Source organism: Gekko japonicus, unplaced genomic scaffold (genome assembly GCF_001447785.1).
Source record: "Gekko japonicus isolate JY-2015 unplaced genomic scaffold, Gekko_japonicus_V1.1 scaffold135, whole genome shotgun sequence".
Taxonomy (NCBI): domain Eukaryota; kingdom Metazoa; phylum Chordata; class Lepidosauria; order Squamata; family Gekkonidae; genus Gekko; species Gekko japonicus.
The window spans coordinates 2730069-2748381 of record NW_015175359.1 but is presented as its reverse complement, the minus strand read 5'-3'; the positions used below and the strand labels follow the sequence as shown (position 1 = coordinate 2748381).

Genomic DNA, 18313 nt, shown 5'->3' with positions numbered 1-18313 from the left:
GACACAAATTGGCTGCGCTGTGTCACACTTCTGCGTTGTCATTTTGTCACTCCTTTGTCCCTATCGGTTCAGGGCCTCCCCCCCCCAAAAAAAAATGTGTTTTGCTCTCTCTAGTAGTTCCAGAGGGAGCAAAACACATGTGGGAAGGGGGGGGGGGAGAGAACCCAAAGGAATAGGGACAAACAAATGACAAAAATGGCAGTCAGGCGCCTCAGGGCCAATGTTCTCTCTAAGTGGTGGAGTCTTGTGAGCAAAAATTCAACTTTGTGAGCGACTGGCATTAAAACTGTGAGCGAGCGATTGGGCTACCACATAAATCAGTTTGCTCTGGAGCCCTCCTTCCTGAGCTAAGACAAAAATGCGTGAGCCGGAGGCTAAACAAACTGTGAGCTGGCTCACACTAACTCAGCTTAGAGGGAACACTGCTCAGGGCCATCCCACATGAAGGCATTCATTCCCACTTGTTTGAGGCAGAGGTGGAGAAAAGCTCACTGAGAAATTTCGCTCTTCACAAAAGTCTTTGCGTTTCCCCTAAGAATTTTGTGCATACACCTACTATCCCCTGTAAATTTGGTGTAGTGGTTAAGTGCGCAGACTCTAATCTGGAAGAACCGGGTTTGATTCCCCACTCCTCCACTTGCAGCTGCTGGATGACCCTGGGCAAGCCATCGTTCTGTCAGAGCTGTTCTCTCATGGGCAGTCCTTGAGAGAGCTCCCTCAGCCCCCCCTGCCTCACAGGGTGTCTCTTGTGGGGAGGGGAAGGGAAAGGAGTTTGTAAATCACTCTGAGACTCCTTCAGGTAGTGAAGGGTGGGATATAAATCCAATTTCTTCTCAGCTCTCTTCTTCTTCTAAAATGGTTAGATTTGAGTCCAGTAGCACCATAGAGACAAACAAGATGTTCACAGTATAAGCTTTTGAGAATCAAAGATCAGCTTTGAGTCTCAAACGCTTCTGCCCTGAAAATTTTGTTTGTCACTGAGGGGCTTGCTGGACTCGACTCTGTTCTACTACAGACCAACACAGCTACCCTCTGAAACTATCCCTTGTAAGGTTAGCAGGAAAAACAAGAAGTAGATGAAGGAAACAGCAGGAAATAAGAGGCTGAAAAGAACTTTTCTTCACAAAGGCTGGCTTGACATCCCGCTGACAAAGAACCATTTCACTTCATTTTTAAAAAATTCAGACATTCCTGGATCCCCCCCCATCATTCTGTGTTTACAGCATTCTTTTGTATTGTAAAAAAATCATGAAGAAGAGGAGGAGGAGGAGGAGGAGGAGGAGACTGGCTTTATACCCCACCCTTCACTACCCAAAGGAGTCTCACAGACACCCTGTGAGGTAGATGGGGCTGAGAGAGCTCCTTTGATAACTGCTCTTGAGAGAACAGCTCTGAGAGAACTTGTGACTGACCCAAGGTCACACCAGCAGCTGTATGTGGAAGAGTGGGGAATCAAACCCCCAGATTAGAGTTCACGCTCCTAACCAGTGTTCCCTCTAAGCTGAGTTAGTGTGAGCTAGTTTACAGTTTTTTAGCTTCCAGCTCACAGATTTTTGTCTTAGTTCAGGAAGGATGGCTCCAGAGCAAACTAATTTATACAGTAGCCAAATCGCTCGCTCACGACTTTAATGCCAGTTGCTCACAAAGTAGAATTTTTGCTCACAAGATTCCACAGCTTAGAGGGAACATTGCTCCTAACCACTACACGAAACTGGCTCTTAAGCATCTTTTTAATTCAAAGATGAATTCCCAGTCTGCTTTATTCCACGAGGACACTAGATACTTTGCACTTGGTCAGAGGAGGAGCCTCTGAAGCCATTTCCATGTTGTGGGATTTTGTTGTCAGAGTTGCCATCTGCCCTGAGGACAGGTGAATTGGTGGTAGAAATCGATTGGCTTTAATCAGGGCTTTTTTGGTAGAAAAAGCCCAGCAGGAACTCATTAGCATAGGCCACACCCCTGACAGCACAGCTCATTCGCATATTAGGCCACACCCCCATGTTACCAGAAGTGTGCTCATCCAGCCACACCCATCTTTTGCTTCTTATTCTCTTTACCTTGTTTGTTGTCAAAACCCAGGACCTTTTTTTGTAGCAGGAACTCCTTTGCATGTTAGGCCACACACACCCTAATTGTAGCCAATCCGAATGAGTTTCGGCTGTTGGGTGTGGCCTATTATGCTAATGAGTTCCTGCTGGGCGTGGCCAACTTGGGAGCCAGCCGGAACTCCGTTCCTGTGCGTTCCTGCCCAAAAATAGCCCTGGTTTTAATACGACGTAAATATAGGAAGCCTCTCTCAGAAATGTCACTAATCCCCCTGAAAGGCTTGTGGCCAGACTCAACATTCCTCAGAGGTTTCGTCTGAGGAGAAACCCATCCATTCTCTTCAGCAGAGGCAAACCTTCGATGGAAACTTCAGATATATGATCTCGGGCAGTGGAAGATGAGTTTTGGCTATCATGTCTGGCAGCCTCCTGCAGAAAAAAAGTATTCATCTCCTCCTTTTTCAAACAACAACAACAAAAGCCCCTTTATGTGACACCAGAGCACTGTGTGGCAATAAGTTCCACAGGAACTTGGTGTGACGTGGCTGTCAGGGGAGAACTCGCAACTGACCCACCTGCTGGCCCCTCACTCTCTTTGGCCTAACCAGAAATGGCTGCGGCCAAACCGGAAGTGATGCGAGGCAGCTGGACTGTTCCAAGTTGCTCTGCACCCTTCAGGAGAACATTAAAAACCCACCCCACATGCAGATGGGGAGGAAAGCTGGCAGAGAGACCCCAGTGGAGTGGCTAGCTCCAAATAGGCCAGCAACTGACTGAGGAATCTCCTGGAAATGGGAAGACTCCCAGAGAAGGCTCCTCAGAGAAACTTGAGGGTTTATGGGGGTTACACTTCATAGCACTTCAGCCCCAAATCCCAAGACAAGGATAGATGTTCTCCTCAGACACGTTAACATAAGAACATAAGGGATGCCAATGTTGGATCAGGCCAAAGGCCCATCCAGTCCAACACTCTGTGTCACACAGTGGCCAGAAATACCAGGTGCCACCAGGAGGTCCCCCAGGGGGGCCAGGACGTTAGAAGCCCTCCCACTGTTGACCCCCCCCCCAGCACCAGGAATACAGAGCATCACTTGCCCCGGAGTCCCTATCTATACCTTGTGGCTAATAGCCACGGATGGACCTCTGCTCCATATGCTTAACTAATTCCCTCTTGAAGCCATCATAAGAACATAAGAATATAAGAGAAGCCAATGCTGGATCAGGCCAATGGCCCATCCAGTCCAACACTCTGTCACACAGTGGCCAAAAATACCGGGTGCCATCAGGAGGTCCACCAGTGGGGCCAGGACGTTAGAAGCCCTCCCACTGTTGACCCCCCCAAGGACCAAGAAGACAGAGCATCACTTGCCCCAGAGTCCCTATCTATACCTTGTGGCTAATAGCCACTGATAGACCTCACACGTTCCGGTGAGGTTTATCAACTTATGAGCTCATGAAGCTGCCTAGGAGTGAGTCAGGCCACGGGACCGTCTAGATTAGTAGTATCTACTCTGACTGGCAGCATCTCTCTAGATCCTCAGGCAGAGAGAGGTCTTTCTCAACACCTGTTTCCTGAGATCTTTGAGCCAGAAATGCCAGGGATCGAAACTTTCTATGCACAAAGCATATGCTCTGTCACTAATCCACAGCTGAACATGGGCTACTTGGCTAGAAGTGAAAGAAAAGCCTGGCCTAGAATGAGGTGGCTGAGTTTTGAGGTGGTAATAGAGCTGTTATTCTCCAAGAGGAGCCTGGCTTTCTCCCAGAATTACAACCGATATCCAGACTACGGAGATCAGTCCCTCTGGAGAAAATGGCAGCTTTAGAGAGTGGACTCTGTAGCTTCACATCCCCATTCCTCACTGAGCTTCGTTCCCTCCCCAGGATCCACCCACAAATCTCCAAGAATTTCCCAACCTGGAGTTGGCAACCCGCTGTCAGGGAGTTCTCCATGTCCCACCTGGAAGCTGGCGACCCTAGGCTGTTCATGCTCAAAGTTCTTGGGCAGGCCTCAGAGGACATGACTCCAGCACCAGGTAAAACTTACTGGGTGCTCAGTTCTGATCTACTTCCCTCAGTTAGGACTCGGAGGAGCTAATCTTATCACGGGCTACACAAGTTCATTAAATGCGGCCTAGATAGGCAACAGAATGAGGATCGCACCAGGCACGTCACATGGGGGACGCACTAGCATTTGGCTAAAAACTCTATGGTGACCATAGAGTTTTTGGCCAAATGCTAGAGTGTCCCTTGCATGATGTGCCCAGCGTGATGATGTCACTTCCAGGTGACGCCATTGCAGCATGCGCACCAGAGCTTCCAGGGACCTGGGCTGGAGACCCCTGCTGGCAGCCAGGTAAGATCTGGCCACCCTCCCCCAAACCTTGACCTCTGGAGGCTCTACCCCCAAATTCTCAGGAATTTCCCAAGCAACCCTACAGGGAACTTGCAGGCTTTTGGGACCTTTCTAGTGTCATTCTGCCCACTTCTGACACCAAGTTGTACACACAGTGCATGTTCAAAAGCATCAGAGAGATGCACAGTAACCACCAAGGCGACAAACCTTGGCTGAGGGACTCTTGGTTTTCTCCTTCCACAACATGGCAACCTTCCAACCTCCCCTTTCCTGTGCAGAAAATCTTGGCAATGACCATCAATCATAACAGCAAGGCTTATTGTTTTCCAATTTCAGAACAGCCACGGCCTCTGGGGTGAGAGAGGAAAGGAACAGAGGGAGGGTGGGGGGCTTCTCCCTGGGGGGAATTACATGTCAAGCTCCAGGAACCTCCACTGCCCCACAAGAACAAAGTAAGCTTTGACTTCTGGCGGCAACACCAGCTATGCGAGACCAGCCTGATCTTAAGGCTGAGCTCCCAATTTTGTCTCCGTTTTTCAAAATTCAAAGATGGCAGATGTTTTTTTTAAAATAAATAAAAACAGCAGTGCAAATTAGCAACCGCAGGAATCTTTTCACTACCTCCATTTAATAGGCTCTGAGGAAAACCTCTTTTGACAGCTGCTCCTTCGCAAGCAAGATCACCTGATCTTTGCAAAACCTGAGCCAATAAATGAAGACAAACCTGTTGTGTGTTAAACTCCGAGCTACCGTGTAAGGGGGTCTCCTAACACATCCTCTTTAAACGCCAACCCCTCATTCAGCTCAGGTTAAAGTTTGTTAATCTTCTATCCTGGATGGAATGGAGGGTTTCCAGATGTAACACCCCTATAATTTCGTAACACTTCAAATTTTACCTGCCTCGATTGTTATGCAAACAGCAGCTTCTCTTCCCCAACGGTGAAAAAGTCAAATCGGTGTTCATTCTTTTTTGGTTATTGCATAATATTTTGTCCGCCAAGCAAAATATACCACACTGCACATTGTAGGATAGCAAAGACCCATGCGATGCTGGAGTTCTAGAATTTTCCATCGTTGCCACCCATAAAGTAATACTCTGAAGCAATGTTCCCTCTAAGCTGTGTAGTCTTGTGAGCAACAATTCTACTTTGTGAGCTACTGGCATTAAAGTTGTGAGTGAGCGATTTGGCTACTGCATAAACTGGTTTGCTCTGGAGCCATCCTTCCTGAGCTGAGACAAAAATATGTGAGCTGGAGGCTAAAAAAACTGTGAGCTAGCTCACACTAACTCAGCTTAGAGGGAACACTGCTCTGAAGTATACTGCCTTGGAACATGGAGGAACCATTTAGCCCTCATGGCCTTGAATGGACCGATCTTCCCTGAATTTGTCTGACTCCCTTTTAATGCCTTCTAAGCTAGCGGCCATTGCTGTATCATGTGGCAGTGAGTTCCATAAGGTACTTGTGAATTGTGTGAACCTCCTGAAGCTCTTGAACCGGCGTGCCAGATCAAACCTATATAAGTTCAACATTTCATTTGCAACCACCACCACCTAAAAACTCCCAAGAAGCTAGGAAGCTAAGCATGATGGCAAAAGACCTCCTATGTTCTTGGTCCCCCAGACTGGGTACTAACCAATGTAGAAGGAGGAGGAGGAGGAGGAGGAAGAGGAGGAGATTGGATTTATACCCCACCCTTCACTACCTAAAGGAGTCTCAGAGCACCTTACAATCTCCTTTCCCTTCCCCTCCTCACAACAGACACCCTGTGAGGTAGGTGGGGCTGACAGAGCTCTTTCGAGGACTTCTCTTGAGAGAACAGCTCTGAGAGAACTTGTGACTGACCCAAGGTCACACCAGCAGCTGCATGTGGAGGAGTGGGGAATCAAACCCGGTTCTCCCCGATTAGAGTCTGCGCACTTAACCACTACACCAAGCTGACTTTTGGAGGCTCCATTAAGCTATCACAGCTGTCGGTAGCTAATTCCCCTGAGTTTAACTCCTTTTAAAAAGCACCTGGATCTGATCCCAAAAGTGAACAGGGCTGGAAAACATGTGGCTGAAACAATGGGGTGCAGGGAGATAAGACGCAGGAACTTGGATCCTCTCGTCTCATTCTCATGACCTTTTTAATGCTCAGATTAGATTCTCCCCCCCCCACACACACACAGACTGCTTTGTACATGCAGACAAGCCAATGGCCAACTGTGGTCGCCTCATCACACCCAGTTTGGCCCTGGCTTTGACGGTCACCACATCTTGTGGCAGTGAGTTCCACAAGCTGACTGTACACTCTGTTGCAAAGTGTTTAATTTCATTAGCTGTGAGTCTACTGCTGGTCAACTTTGTCAGCTGACCCCAAGTTCAAATATGCAGTAAAGAAGAGATAAACATCCTTGATTATTTTTTTTTTTTAAAGAAAGAAATCGGATCTTGGTTGTGCACGGAATTCCTACACACAGCTTCAAAGGAGGCGCACCATCGTCTCACCTGCTAGGGTAGGTTCATCAAGCAAAAACAGAGTTGCACCCAGACAAAAGGCCACCCAGAGAGATCTTTCCATTGATACGCGAGTTGCAGCTCTTGAGAAGGAAGTCCCTGTAGGAGAAAATGCAAAAGAAGTTATACATTGAGACAGATCATAGAATTTCAATGACTATTTTTACACGCAGGTGAGGGAGGACTGCAAGTTGAATGGAAGAAGAAGAAGAGATTGGATTTATACCCCGCCCTTCACTTGGAGTCCCAGATCAGCTTGCAATCGCCTTCCCTCCCCCTCCCCACAACAGACACCCTGTGAGGTAGGTGAGGCTGAGAGAGCTCTGAGAACTGTGACTGACCCAAGGTCACCCAGCAGCTGTGTGTGAAGGAGTGGGGAATCAAACCTGGTTCTCCCAGACTAGAGCTGCACACTTAACCACTACACCAAACTTAACCACTACTCCAGACTGGGGGAACCAATGCCCTGGACAGCTACCACACCAAGGAAAGCCGAGCATGTTCCCTGACATATTAGATTTCTGCATGCAGGGAGTTTGCTTTTTTAAAGCACAGAGTCATGAAACATTCAGCCCTGTGACTTCCCCGTTGAGCTGGTACAGTCCCAGCAAGGCTGAGCTGCACTTCTGAGCATGTGGATTGGCTCTTGGAGACAGGTCATAGTATCTGGGATTACTGAAACAAGAGCAGGGTATTTAAAGAGAAGTTGTTGCAGCCACACATATCCGCCTACCCCCTCAGGTCAGGACCTCGACTCCCAAATGCTACTCACACGCAGACCTTGAGGGTCATTTTCGAAATGCGGGGAAGGAGATACTGATCAGGACTCTAATTGGAGGAAGGAGTTTGAAGCAAGCGAGGTAGAAATGGGTAGAAATGGGGAGATTTCTTCCTTGGCTCCTAGTTAATGTATTGGCTAAAACAAAGCTAACAAGCGTCAATGAAAACAAATGAAAAACAGGAACAGAAATCTAAAGATGCAAAATCATTGCGATTTGGTGCGAGCTTCGTGAACGCTTCTTGTGTGTGCAAGAGGCAAAGACTCTGCTCCTGAGCCGAGATCACCTTCCTTCCCTAGTTCCTTGATGGCTCCTTTATTATTCTGCCCTGTTCCCCCTCTCTCAAAACTCTGATTTAACGGGACATTTCTAAAGCTATTTTTTAGATTCATCACTTGCCACAGTTTTTCACTCATTTGTATCTTTTCCCTCTTCTTTGACCCTGAGGGGCAACTGGGCATTGGTGAAAAACTGCACCTCAGGAAGGCTGATTTAGGTAAAAGGTAAAGGTTCCCTTGCTCGAAAACCAGTCGAGTCTGACTCTAGGGTTGCGGTGCTCATCTCCGTTTCCAAGCCGAAGAGCTAGCGCTGTCTGAAGACGTTTTCGTGGTCATGTGGCTGGCATGACTAAACACCAAGGCGCACGGAACGCTGTTATCTTCCCACCGAAGTGGTACCTATTTATCTACTTGCAGTTTCTTGCTTTCGAACTGCTAGGTTGGCAGGAGCGGGAACTAGAGACGGGAGCTCACTCCGTCATGCAGCACACTCGGGTCTCGAACTGCTGAACTACCGACCTTCCACAGCCTGCAGTTAAGCGTCTTAACCACTTGAGCCACCGCAGCTCCATCTGATTTAGGTAGAATGGGGTAGTTTCCTAATTGCAGGAAGCTTTGATCTATTGCATTTCTATCCTGTCTTCCTGATGGAATTTTGGGCACGTGATTGCATCAAGACGCTATATGTGTGTTTTACGGATGCTTCAATAGGATCCGGCAGACTGGTGAAACACCACATAAAAGCAGTCTTTACGCATCTGTACATATTCTCGGATCACTTTTCTTGCAGTGTCTGTGCACACTTGCATTCTTGCATTTCAGAAAAGCGAAAAAGACACCTTTTGGGGGGGGGGTCCCTGAGCACAGTCTGCACACACATGATATAGCAACTTAAAGCAGGTACTAACCTGGACTACCTGGACTGCTTTGTACGCTGCCTTGAATTCCATCAGGAAGACAGGATAGGAATGCAACAGATCAAAGCTTCCCGCAATTAGGAAACTATCCCATTCTACCTAAATCAGCCTTCCTGAGGTGCTAGTTTTCTAGCTGTAGGGAGATGGGGGCAGGCCCGTAGCCAGGATTTTTAAAAAATTCATGGGGCATTTAAATAAGTTGGGGGGCATCCTGCACAGACACCCCCACAACCCCCCGAGGGAGCGCCACAAATAAAAAATTGGAAGTCAGGGGGCCTTGGTGGTAAGTCGGGTGGGCAGGGCCCCCAAGATGGCCCATTGTCACTTCAGGCCCGGGTGGTGGAGGGGGGGGCTTATCTCCGGATTAGAGGTTTATCTCTAAAGGTAGGCTTATTTTAGGGTTAGAGGCAGGCCTAGGTCATAGTCCAAAGGGACCAGATGCATGAACCTGGCAGAAAGTAATACTGGTCAATGCCTGGACTAGAGACTTCCCAGGAATCACTTATGTAAGCCACCTTGAGTTTCATGACAATCCCACGTGTTGTGCGGAAAGGCAGTATAAAAGTTTTAAAAAAATAAATGTTAAAAAAAATTAAAATCACGATGGAAGAAAGTTAGGAGAGGAATCAAAGGCACAAATAAGAAAGTGAATGCAGCAATGCGGCACAGTTTATAAAATTCAGACGTGAAAAGGCGTGAGGGTCTAGGCTAGTGTTCCCTCTAAGCTGAGTTAGTGTGAGCTAGCTTTAAAAATTTTTCAGCCTCCGGCTCACAGATTTTTTTGTCTTGGCTCAGGAAGGAGGGCTCCAGAACACACTAATTTATGCAGTAGCCAAATCACCCGCTCACAACTTTAATGCCAGTAGCTCACAAAGTAGAATTTTTGCTCACAGGACTCTACAGCTTAGAGGGAACATTGGTCTAGGCACGTGTGTGCATTAAGTGCCATCAGGCTGCCTCCGACCTGCCAACCCTATGGGTGAATGGCCTCCAAAATGTCCTGTCGTTGACAGCCTTGCTCACGTCTTGCAAACGGAGGGCTGCGGCTTCCTTCCTCGCTTGAGTCGATCTATCTCACATTGGGTCTACCTCTTTTCCTGCTGCCTTCGACTGTTCCTAGCATTATTGTCTTTTCCAGTGAGTCTCGTCTTCTCATAATGGGACCGAAGTATGATAGGCTCAGTTTAGTCATTTTAGCTTCTAGGGAGAGATCAGGCTTGGTCCCAGCCACTGTTCCCTCTAAGTTGAGTTAGTGTGGGCTAGCTCACAGTTTTTTAGCCTCCAGCTCACAGATTTTTGTCTTTGCTCAGGAAGGATGGCTCCAGAGCAAACTAATTTATGCAGTAGCCAAATCGCTTGCTCACAGCTTTAATGCCGGTAGCTCACAGAGTAGAATTTTTGCTCACAAGACTCCACAGCTTAGAGGGAGCATTGGTACCAGCGTATCCACTATGCTTGGAAACATACCATGTCATTCAAAGTCGAGGGAGGAGATTTAGAGAGGGAGAATTCTGGAAGTGCCCCTTTCAACAGGATCGGGACAAAATGTTCTGGCAGCCGTCCCTGGGTGGTACAGCACAATCCATCACCAAAAAAGGCACATTTTGTTTTCTGCTTTGGACTTTGCAGAGTCCAGGGATGTGTGGACCCACCCCGAGAACGTTTACTCGCCCCAGCAAAACTCTTTCAGCCTTTCTTAAAACTCTGCAGAGGTTCCTCCTAGGCAGAAACTCTGAAATTCTGCAAATTTGGTGGAAACCGTTTCACCCTAACCTGTCACCCAGAAGCCAGTTTAGGATAATTTGCAGGCACACTCTAACCCTGAGGCATGTCTGTGTGCCACCGGGATCAGTCAGGGACCAACACAAATCCCAGCATGTGTGCCACACAGCTGTAGCAACTGGGCATACATGCAGTCTTCTTCCATTTGAGAAAATGTGTATGCACACTAAAGCTCATACCTTTGAAAAAGTGTATTTGAAAACGTGTGCCTTGCACAGGAAAGCTCGCACCTTGAATAAACCTTTGTTGGTCTGAAAGGTGCCACTGGACTCTACATTTGTTCAGTCTCCTTCCACATCACTGTTCAGAGGAAACCCTTCAAACGGAAGCGTACCCCTTTGTAATGCATAAGTGAGGGAAAGTGGGAAAGAATCAAAAGCCACTTGGCGAGTGACGGGAGTTTCCAGCACCAGGCAGTAGCAAACCTCCTCTGAACGTCTCTTGCCTTGACAACCCCAAGGGATCACCAGCAGTGTTCCCTCTAAGCTGAGTTAGTGTGAGCTAGCTCACAGTTTTCTAGCCTACAGCTCACACATTTTTGTCTCCGCTCAGGAAGGAGGGCTCCAGAGCAAACTAAATTATGCAGTAGACAAATCGCTCGCCCACAACTTTAATGCCAGTAACCCACCAAGTAGAATTTTCGCTCACAAGACTCCACAGCTTAGAGGGAACATTGTCAGCTGGGACTTGGTGGTCCACCAGCCCTAGTAACCAAGAGTCTACTTTGCTCGCAGGCTTACGCTGCCAGAAGAGTTTTTTTGCTCCTGCTAAGTCCTCAGCAAGCCATTTGTTTTTAAATGGGGCCCATCGCCTGAAAGACAAGGAACTTTTTGACGGGGCAACAAACCGAGGCATCATTTGGGAACAGCAGGGAGGAAAGGGGGTGGGGATGACAACAGACGAGAGAATCCCGCTTACCGTAGGATCCGGCTGGACAGCTCCCCCGGAGCAGCTGAAGTGACAGCAAGGAACACAGACTGGCCAGCAAAGAGCTCCTGGGGGGGATGCTCGGATGAATCAAACGCACAGCCCCTCTCTTGCCCAATTCGGAGTTGGAGGAGGAGGTGGAGCCTGCTTGGGGAGGGGGCTCGGGACGGGAGGGTGCAGAAGCGGATGCTTTGGTTCCTAACGAGGAGAACACTTTGTTCTGCCTCTGGCTTTCCCGGTCGCTCAGCACGGTGCTCATCTATTATCCTAGACTCCCCCCAGCTCTGCTTCTGTTGGCATCGTAAGGGTTTATTTATTTATTAAATTTATACCCCGCCCTCCCCCGTAGGGCTCAGGGTGGCTTACATGGCAAGAGAACTTGCTGATAAAAACATCAAATAATTTAATACATTTAAAACATAATATACAACTTAAAACCCATTCAGACATTAAGGTGCTCAAACTATATCATCTATTCCGGAATCTCAGAGGGGACAACCACATCCACAAACCAAACATCCCCTGGTAGGCATTCCATGATAGATGTTATATTTTTAAAGATGTTTCTTCCTGCCCTCCTAGGGCCCTACCCCCCCCCCGAGAGATGGTAATATAACAGGGGGGGCGGCTGCGGCCCCTAATCGAAAGCCTGGTGGAAGAGCTCCGTTTAAGGCTTCATCCTCCCCTTGACATGCTGGATTTCTTCTTGCAGGGACCCCCCCCCCAAAGGGGAGATATTAAGCCATGCAATCTCCTCACCTGCGCTCTGAAGCAACTGAGGCACCTCATAATTTACCTGAATGTTAAGAGTGGCTCTTGGGGATAGGAAAAGGCTCTAGCATAAGGATTTTAAAGAAGAAGAGTCGGTCTTTATGCCCTGCTTTTCTCTACTCCGAGGAGTCTCAGAGCGGCTGACAACCGCCTTTCCCTTCCTCTCCCCACAATGGGCACCTTATGAGGTAGATGGGGCTGAGAGAGTTTGCAGAGAACTGTGACTGGCCCAAGGTCACCCAGCAGGCCTCATGTGTCTCAAAGTGGCTTACAATCGCCTTCCCTTCCTCTCCCCACAATGGGCACCTTATGAGGTAGATGGGGCTGAGAGAGTTTGCAGAGAACTGTGACTGGCCCAAGGAAACCCAGCAGGCTACATGGGCAGGAAGAAGGACTTTATATCCTGCTTTTCTCTACCCCAAGGAGTCCCAAAGAGGCTCACAATTGCCTTTCCCTTCCTCTCTCCACAGCAGACACCCTGTGAGGTGGGTGGAGCTGAGAGAATTCAGAGAGAACTGTGACCGGCCCAAGGTCACCCAGCAGGCTACCTGGGGAGGAAGAAGAACTTTATATCCTGCTTTTCTCTACCCCAAGGAGTCCCAAAGCGGCTCACAATTGCCTCTCCCTTCCTCTCCCCACAGCAGACACCCTGTGAGGTGGGTGGAGCTGAGAGAATTCAGAGAGAACTGTGACCGGCCCAAGGTCACCCAGCAGGCTCCATGGGGAGGAGGAGTGGGGAATCAAGCCCGGTTCTCCCAGATTAGAGTCCACTGCTCTTAACCTCTGCACCATGCCAGCTCTCATTTGTCTAAAGTAAGCACACGTTATTTAACCATCAACATGTTGTGGTTCTACAGAGTGAATTCCCCCAACGTGCAACCTAGATCAAAGAGGGGAGTCATGCATTTCGTATCCCTAACCACCCAGGGTCCCTCTAAGCCTTGGTGGTTAGGGATACGAGTCTTGTGAGCAAAAATTCTACTTGGTGGAGTCTTGCGAGCAAAAATTCTACTTTGTGAGCTACTGGCATTGAAGCTTTGAGTGAGCGGATTTGGCTACTGCATAGATCATTTTGCTCTGGAGCCCTCCTTCCTGAGCTGAGACAACAATGTGTGTGTTGGAGGCTAAAAAACTGTGAGCTAGCTCACACTCACTCATCTTAGAGGGAACACTGCTCACCACCCCCAGAACAGACCCAGAGTCTCTTTCCAGAAGAGCAGGAGGAGGCTATGTTGGAGAGAGACTCAAGGAGAGTCAGAGGTCAGAAACTTCCTGAACACATGAAGCCGCCTCATCTGTTAAGTTCAACACTGAGCAGCCCATTAAATATTTGGTCTCTGGTACCGGTGGCTCAGCCCTGACCTGCATGGCCCAGGTTAGCCCAGCCTTGTCAGATCTCGGAAGCTAAGGAGGGTCGGTCTTGGTTAGTATTTGGATGGGAGACCACCAAGGAAGCCCAGGGTCATTATGCAGAGGCAGGCAATGGCAAACCACCTCCGAACCTCTCTTGCCTTGAAAACCCTACAGGGTCACCATAAGTCAGCCGTGAATCGATGGCACTCTCCACCACCACCACTGCTGGCTCCGTTCACACATGCAAGCCACGGCTTCTGTTGCAACGCCCGAAGTCTCTCCCCTCTAGACTGCCCCATAGGCAACACACACTTGGATTTCTGGCTGGTCCTTTGCTTTCTGGAGCCAGTTTGGTGCAGTGGTTAGGAGTGCGGACTCTAACCTGGAGAACCGGTTTGATTCCCCACTCCTCCACATGCAGCTGCTGGTGTGACCTTGGGTCAGTCACAGTTCCTTCAGAGCTGTTCTCTCAAGAGCAGTTCTCTCAGAGCTCCACCTACCCCTCAGGGTGTCTGTTGCGGGGAGGGGGAGGGAAAGAAGAATGTAAGCCCCTCTGAGACTCTGAGTAAAGGGCGGGGTATAAATCCAAACTCCTCCTTCTCCTCCATAGTAAACCAGTGGAGACAGCCAGAGATTTGGGCTGGTGAGAACCTCTGTGACTGAGGGGCTTCAGTGTCCTCTAATACTGCTCCTCCGGACCATGCCCGCTCCCACTGCATTAGCACCCCTCCCTTAGCAATTCAGGTTCACCTCATTGTAGATGGGGGGGAAGGAGGCACAGATCCTAAATACACAGAAAACTTGGCCTCCTCTCCCTCCCCCTCCCCCCTCCCCAGTTTCCGTTTTGTCCCCCATGTTTCCCGTTTGGCTTCGATTAGTGGAATAACACTGGAGCTTTGCTTTCTCACAGCGAGGTTTGTATTCTCTCCACCCGGCCTTGGAGAGTTCCTCTAGCACAGGCAAAACCTGAGCGTTTATTTATCGATTGAATTTTGATCTTGCTTTCCAGCCAAAACCGGCTCCTCCAAGGGCCTCCCCGGAATCACACTGTAATGCGAGGGGCAATTAAAATGCAATAGCCGAGGATCCTTGAGCAGGGGCTTCTCAGCTGGAGGCCTGAGTGGAAGGTCCCTGGCTGCTTCCTGGTCTCCCTCGGATAGTCTTATTGATGGCAGCTGGTAGCCGGCAGATGAGGGAGGGAGCGCTCTCAATCGCGGGCTTCTCACAGCTGCCGAATAACCACATCACCGGGGCTTTAATGAAATCTGAAAATCCAAATATGGTTTCTCACAGCTGTCAGCTCATGAGGCCAATTGGCTAACACACCCTGTTTTGTTTAGTCAGGAGCTGAAGTATTTCTCTCCTTGGGCAAAAATCCCTTTTTTGTAAAGGAAACTTGACATGGCCCTGTTTTAATTTTATTATTACTCTTATTAGGCAGGGCTGTTTGGGGGCAGGAACACACAGGAACGGAGTTCTGGCTGGCTCCCAAGTTGGCCACGCCCAGCAGGAACTCGTTAGCATAATAGGCCACACCCAACAGCAGAAACTCATTAGGATTGGCTCCATTAGGGGCGTGTGGCCTAACATGCAAAGGAGTTCCTGCTACAAAAAAGGCCCTGGGTTTTGACAACAAACAAGGTAAACAGAATAAGAAGCAAAAGGTGGGTATGGCTGGATGACCACACTTCTGGTAACATGGGGGTGCGGCCTAGTATGCTAATGAGCTGTGCTGTCAGGGGTGTGCCTTATATGCTAATGAGTTCCTGCTGTTGGGTGTGGCCTATTATGCTAATGAGTTCCTGCTGGGCTTTTTCTACAAAGAAAGCCCTGTTATTAGGTATTTTTGCATTTTGTGTGTGTGTGTGCATTTGTGTGCCCGTGTACCCATGCCTGGAAGTCACGGTGACTCCTACCGGGGCACAGAGGACGTTCAGAGAAGTAGCTTGATAACCTGCCCCTGCATCCCAGCCCTGGTATTCCTTGGAGGTCTCCCATCCAAGTACTTGCCAGGGTCGGCCCTGCTTAGCTTCTAAGGAAATCGGGCTTACCTGGACTATCCAGGTCAGGGCTTGACATGACCATGTTGATCCAGAAAACCGGGCACTTAATTCTTGCCATTTGCAGAGCCCTGATCTGATGATAATGTGCTTCAGTTATTTAAAGCAGAAATTCCAGGGCCTTTGTCGGGCTGTGCTCCTCGCGGCCAAAAAACATGCCAAACCGATGAATGTTCTGCAATGAGAAAAGTCCCACTTCTGCAACCAGATGCCTATTTACATACATTTTGCAGAATTTATTAATTTATCATTGTTTTGCATGATTTATTCTGTCTTTCCTAGGTCCAAAGAGGAGCAGGGCAGCAAAACTCCACCCCTTGATTGCTAGAAGCCGTTAATTTATTCAGCCACCACATCTGGCTTCTGACGTTGCCCCGCATGGTTTTGAGGATATCTGATGGCTGCGCGAACTCCAGAGTAGGAAATCCATCTTCCTGAAATCTTACCTCTGCCACAAATTTGACAGAAGGCCTTGGAGGAGTTTGCCTCGATCTAAAACTCCCCATCAGCAACATGGAGATGTAATCATCTGCCTGAACAGGTGACATATTGTATAATGTGATAATGTGTGTAAATTGCATTAAACACTCTAAGGCGGCAGTCACACGGGCCGGAAAATGCGGGGGGAAGCGTGGCTGTTTGCCCCGGAGGAAAATAACGCGCGGCCGCCCAATCACACGTCCCGGTCGAGGTCCCGTGGTCAGGGGGGAGATGCCGATCACATGAATATCCTGCAGCGCAGCAAAGAAGCTGCGCCGCGCAATCACACTAGCAATCACTCTTTGTGCGCATGCACTGTTGGGCGCTTTTGCGCATCCTGGGAGGAAACCCCCCCCTGTTTGTGACGAACATCGGCGGGCGCCGGATGCCACGTAATTCCACCGGAAACGCAATCAGACGCCTGCCCTTGGCCCGCGGTTTCCGGAAACTAGCACCTCGTAAGTACTAGTTTTTTAATCCGCATCTTCGGCGGGAAGCCACGGGTTCGCTGCGGGAGCTCTTCACTTCCCAGATGTTGCGGTGTGATTGCGCCCGGAAAATCCGCGGGACTTCCGTGCCTTCAGCGAGGCAAATGCTCCATGTGAACGGGGCCTAAATTATGTTCACGCAAAGGGTTCTTCTCCCCCCTGCCATCTAAGGATCACAGGATCGCAGCCTTCTATTTTAGAAGGCTGGTGTTTGTTTATCTATCTATCTGTCTATCTACCTACCCACCTACCTATCATCTATCTGTCTATAATCTATCTATCATCTACCTACCTACCTATCATCTCTCTCTCTCTCTATCATCTACCTATCAACCTACCTATCATCTATCTCTCATCTCTCATCTCTCATCTATATCTATCATCTATCATCTACCTCTATCACCTATCTCTCTCTACCATCTATCTCCATCCATCCATCGATCCATCGATCCATCGATCCATCCATCTACCTACCTACCTATCTATCTACCTACCTACCTATCTATCTGCCTATCTATCTCTACCATCTTTCTCTCTACTATCACCTATCTCTCTCTATAATCTCTCTCTCTACTATCATCTCTCTCTCTCTACTATCATCTATCTATCTATCTATCTATCTATCTATCTATCTATCTATCTATCTATCAGCTATCTATCTCTCATCTCTCATCTATATCTATCATCTATATCTATCATCTACCTCTATCATCTCTCTCTACCATCTATCTCCATCTATCATCTACCTACCTACCTACCTATCATCTACCTCTATATCTATCTATCATCTCTCTCTACCATCTCTCTCTCTACTATCTATCAGTCTATCATCAGTCTATCAGTCTATCATCAGTCTATCAGTCTATCAATCTATCAGTCTATCTATCTGATTTACAGCCCTCCCTCCCCTGCACAAGAGGGCTCAGAGCGGATGACAGTATTCATATAAACAATATTCATAATTTAAAAAACAGTACTACAGGGACCCAGGACATTAGTACATAAAAAGGGAAGCACGGCATGGTGCCCCTTATCCAGGAGAGAATAAATATGATACAGAATGGTAAATAGAGAATAACCAACAGGGGAAAAGGAGGGGGGGAGGGGAGGGAGACCAGCCCAGATGGAAACCGTTGCAGTCCTCAACCCTAGGCCTGGTGGAATGTCTCTGCCTTACAGGCCCTGTGGAACTGCATCAGATCCCGCAAGGCCCGGATCTCACTCACCAGAGAGCTCCACTGGGCCAGGGCTGAAAAAGCCCTGGCTCTGGTTGAGGGCAGCCAGATACTTTTTGGGCCAGAGGTTGCCTAGAGGTTAAGAGAGGAAGCTCCAAATTAGGAGATCCACAGGTTCAAATCTCAGTGCTGTCATGACCCCGCTAGGTAGCCTTGGGCTAGCAACTTTTCTCAGCCCTCCCCTCTATATCAGGAATGGGTAACAGCTTTCCTTAAAAAGTCAATTGAGCCCAGTAGCACTTCAGAGACCAACAAGATTTTTTGTGTATAAGCTTTAGATAGATTGATGGAGGATAAGCCTATCAATGGCTACTAACCATAGTGACTGAGGGGGACCTCCACA

General features: G+C 48.5%; 1 protein-coding gene across 1 annotated transcript in view; it reads right to left on the bottom strand.

Annotated features, from left to right (window-relative positions):
- Positions 1–11719, bottom strand: part of LOC107122272 (probable glutamate receptor) — a 38297-nt gene extending 26578 nt beyond the window's left edge. The window contains exons 1-2 of the mRNA XM_015425316.1: positions 11575–11719; positions 6892–6999 (exon numbers count right to left, since the gene is read on the bottom strand). Coding sequence (XP_015280802.1) covers positions 6892–6964 — 73 coding nt within the window. The 5' untranslated portion in view covers positions 6965–6999; positions 11575–11719. The remainder of the gene's footprint in view (positions 1–6891; positions 7000–11574) is intronic.
- Between the last annotated feature and the right edge of the window lie 6594 nt (positions 11720–18313).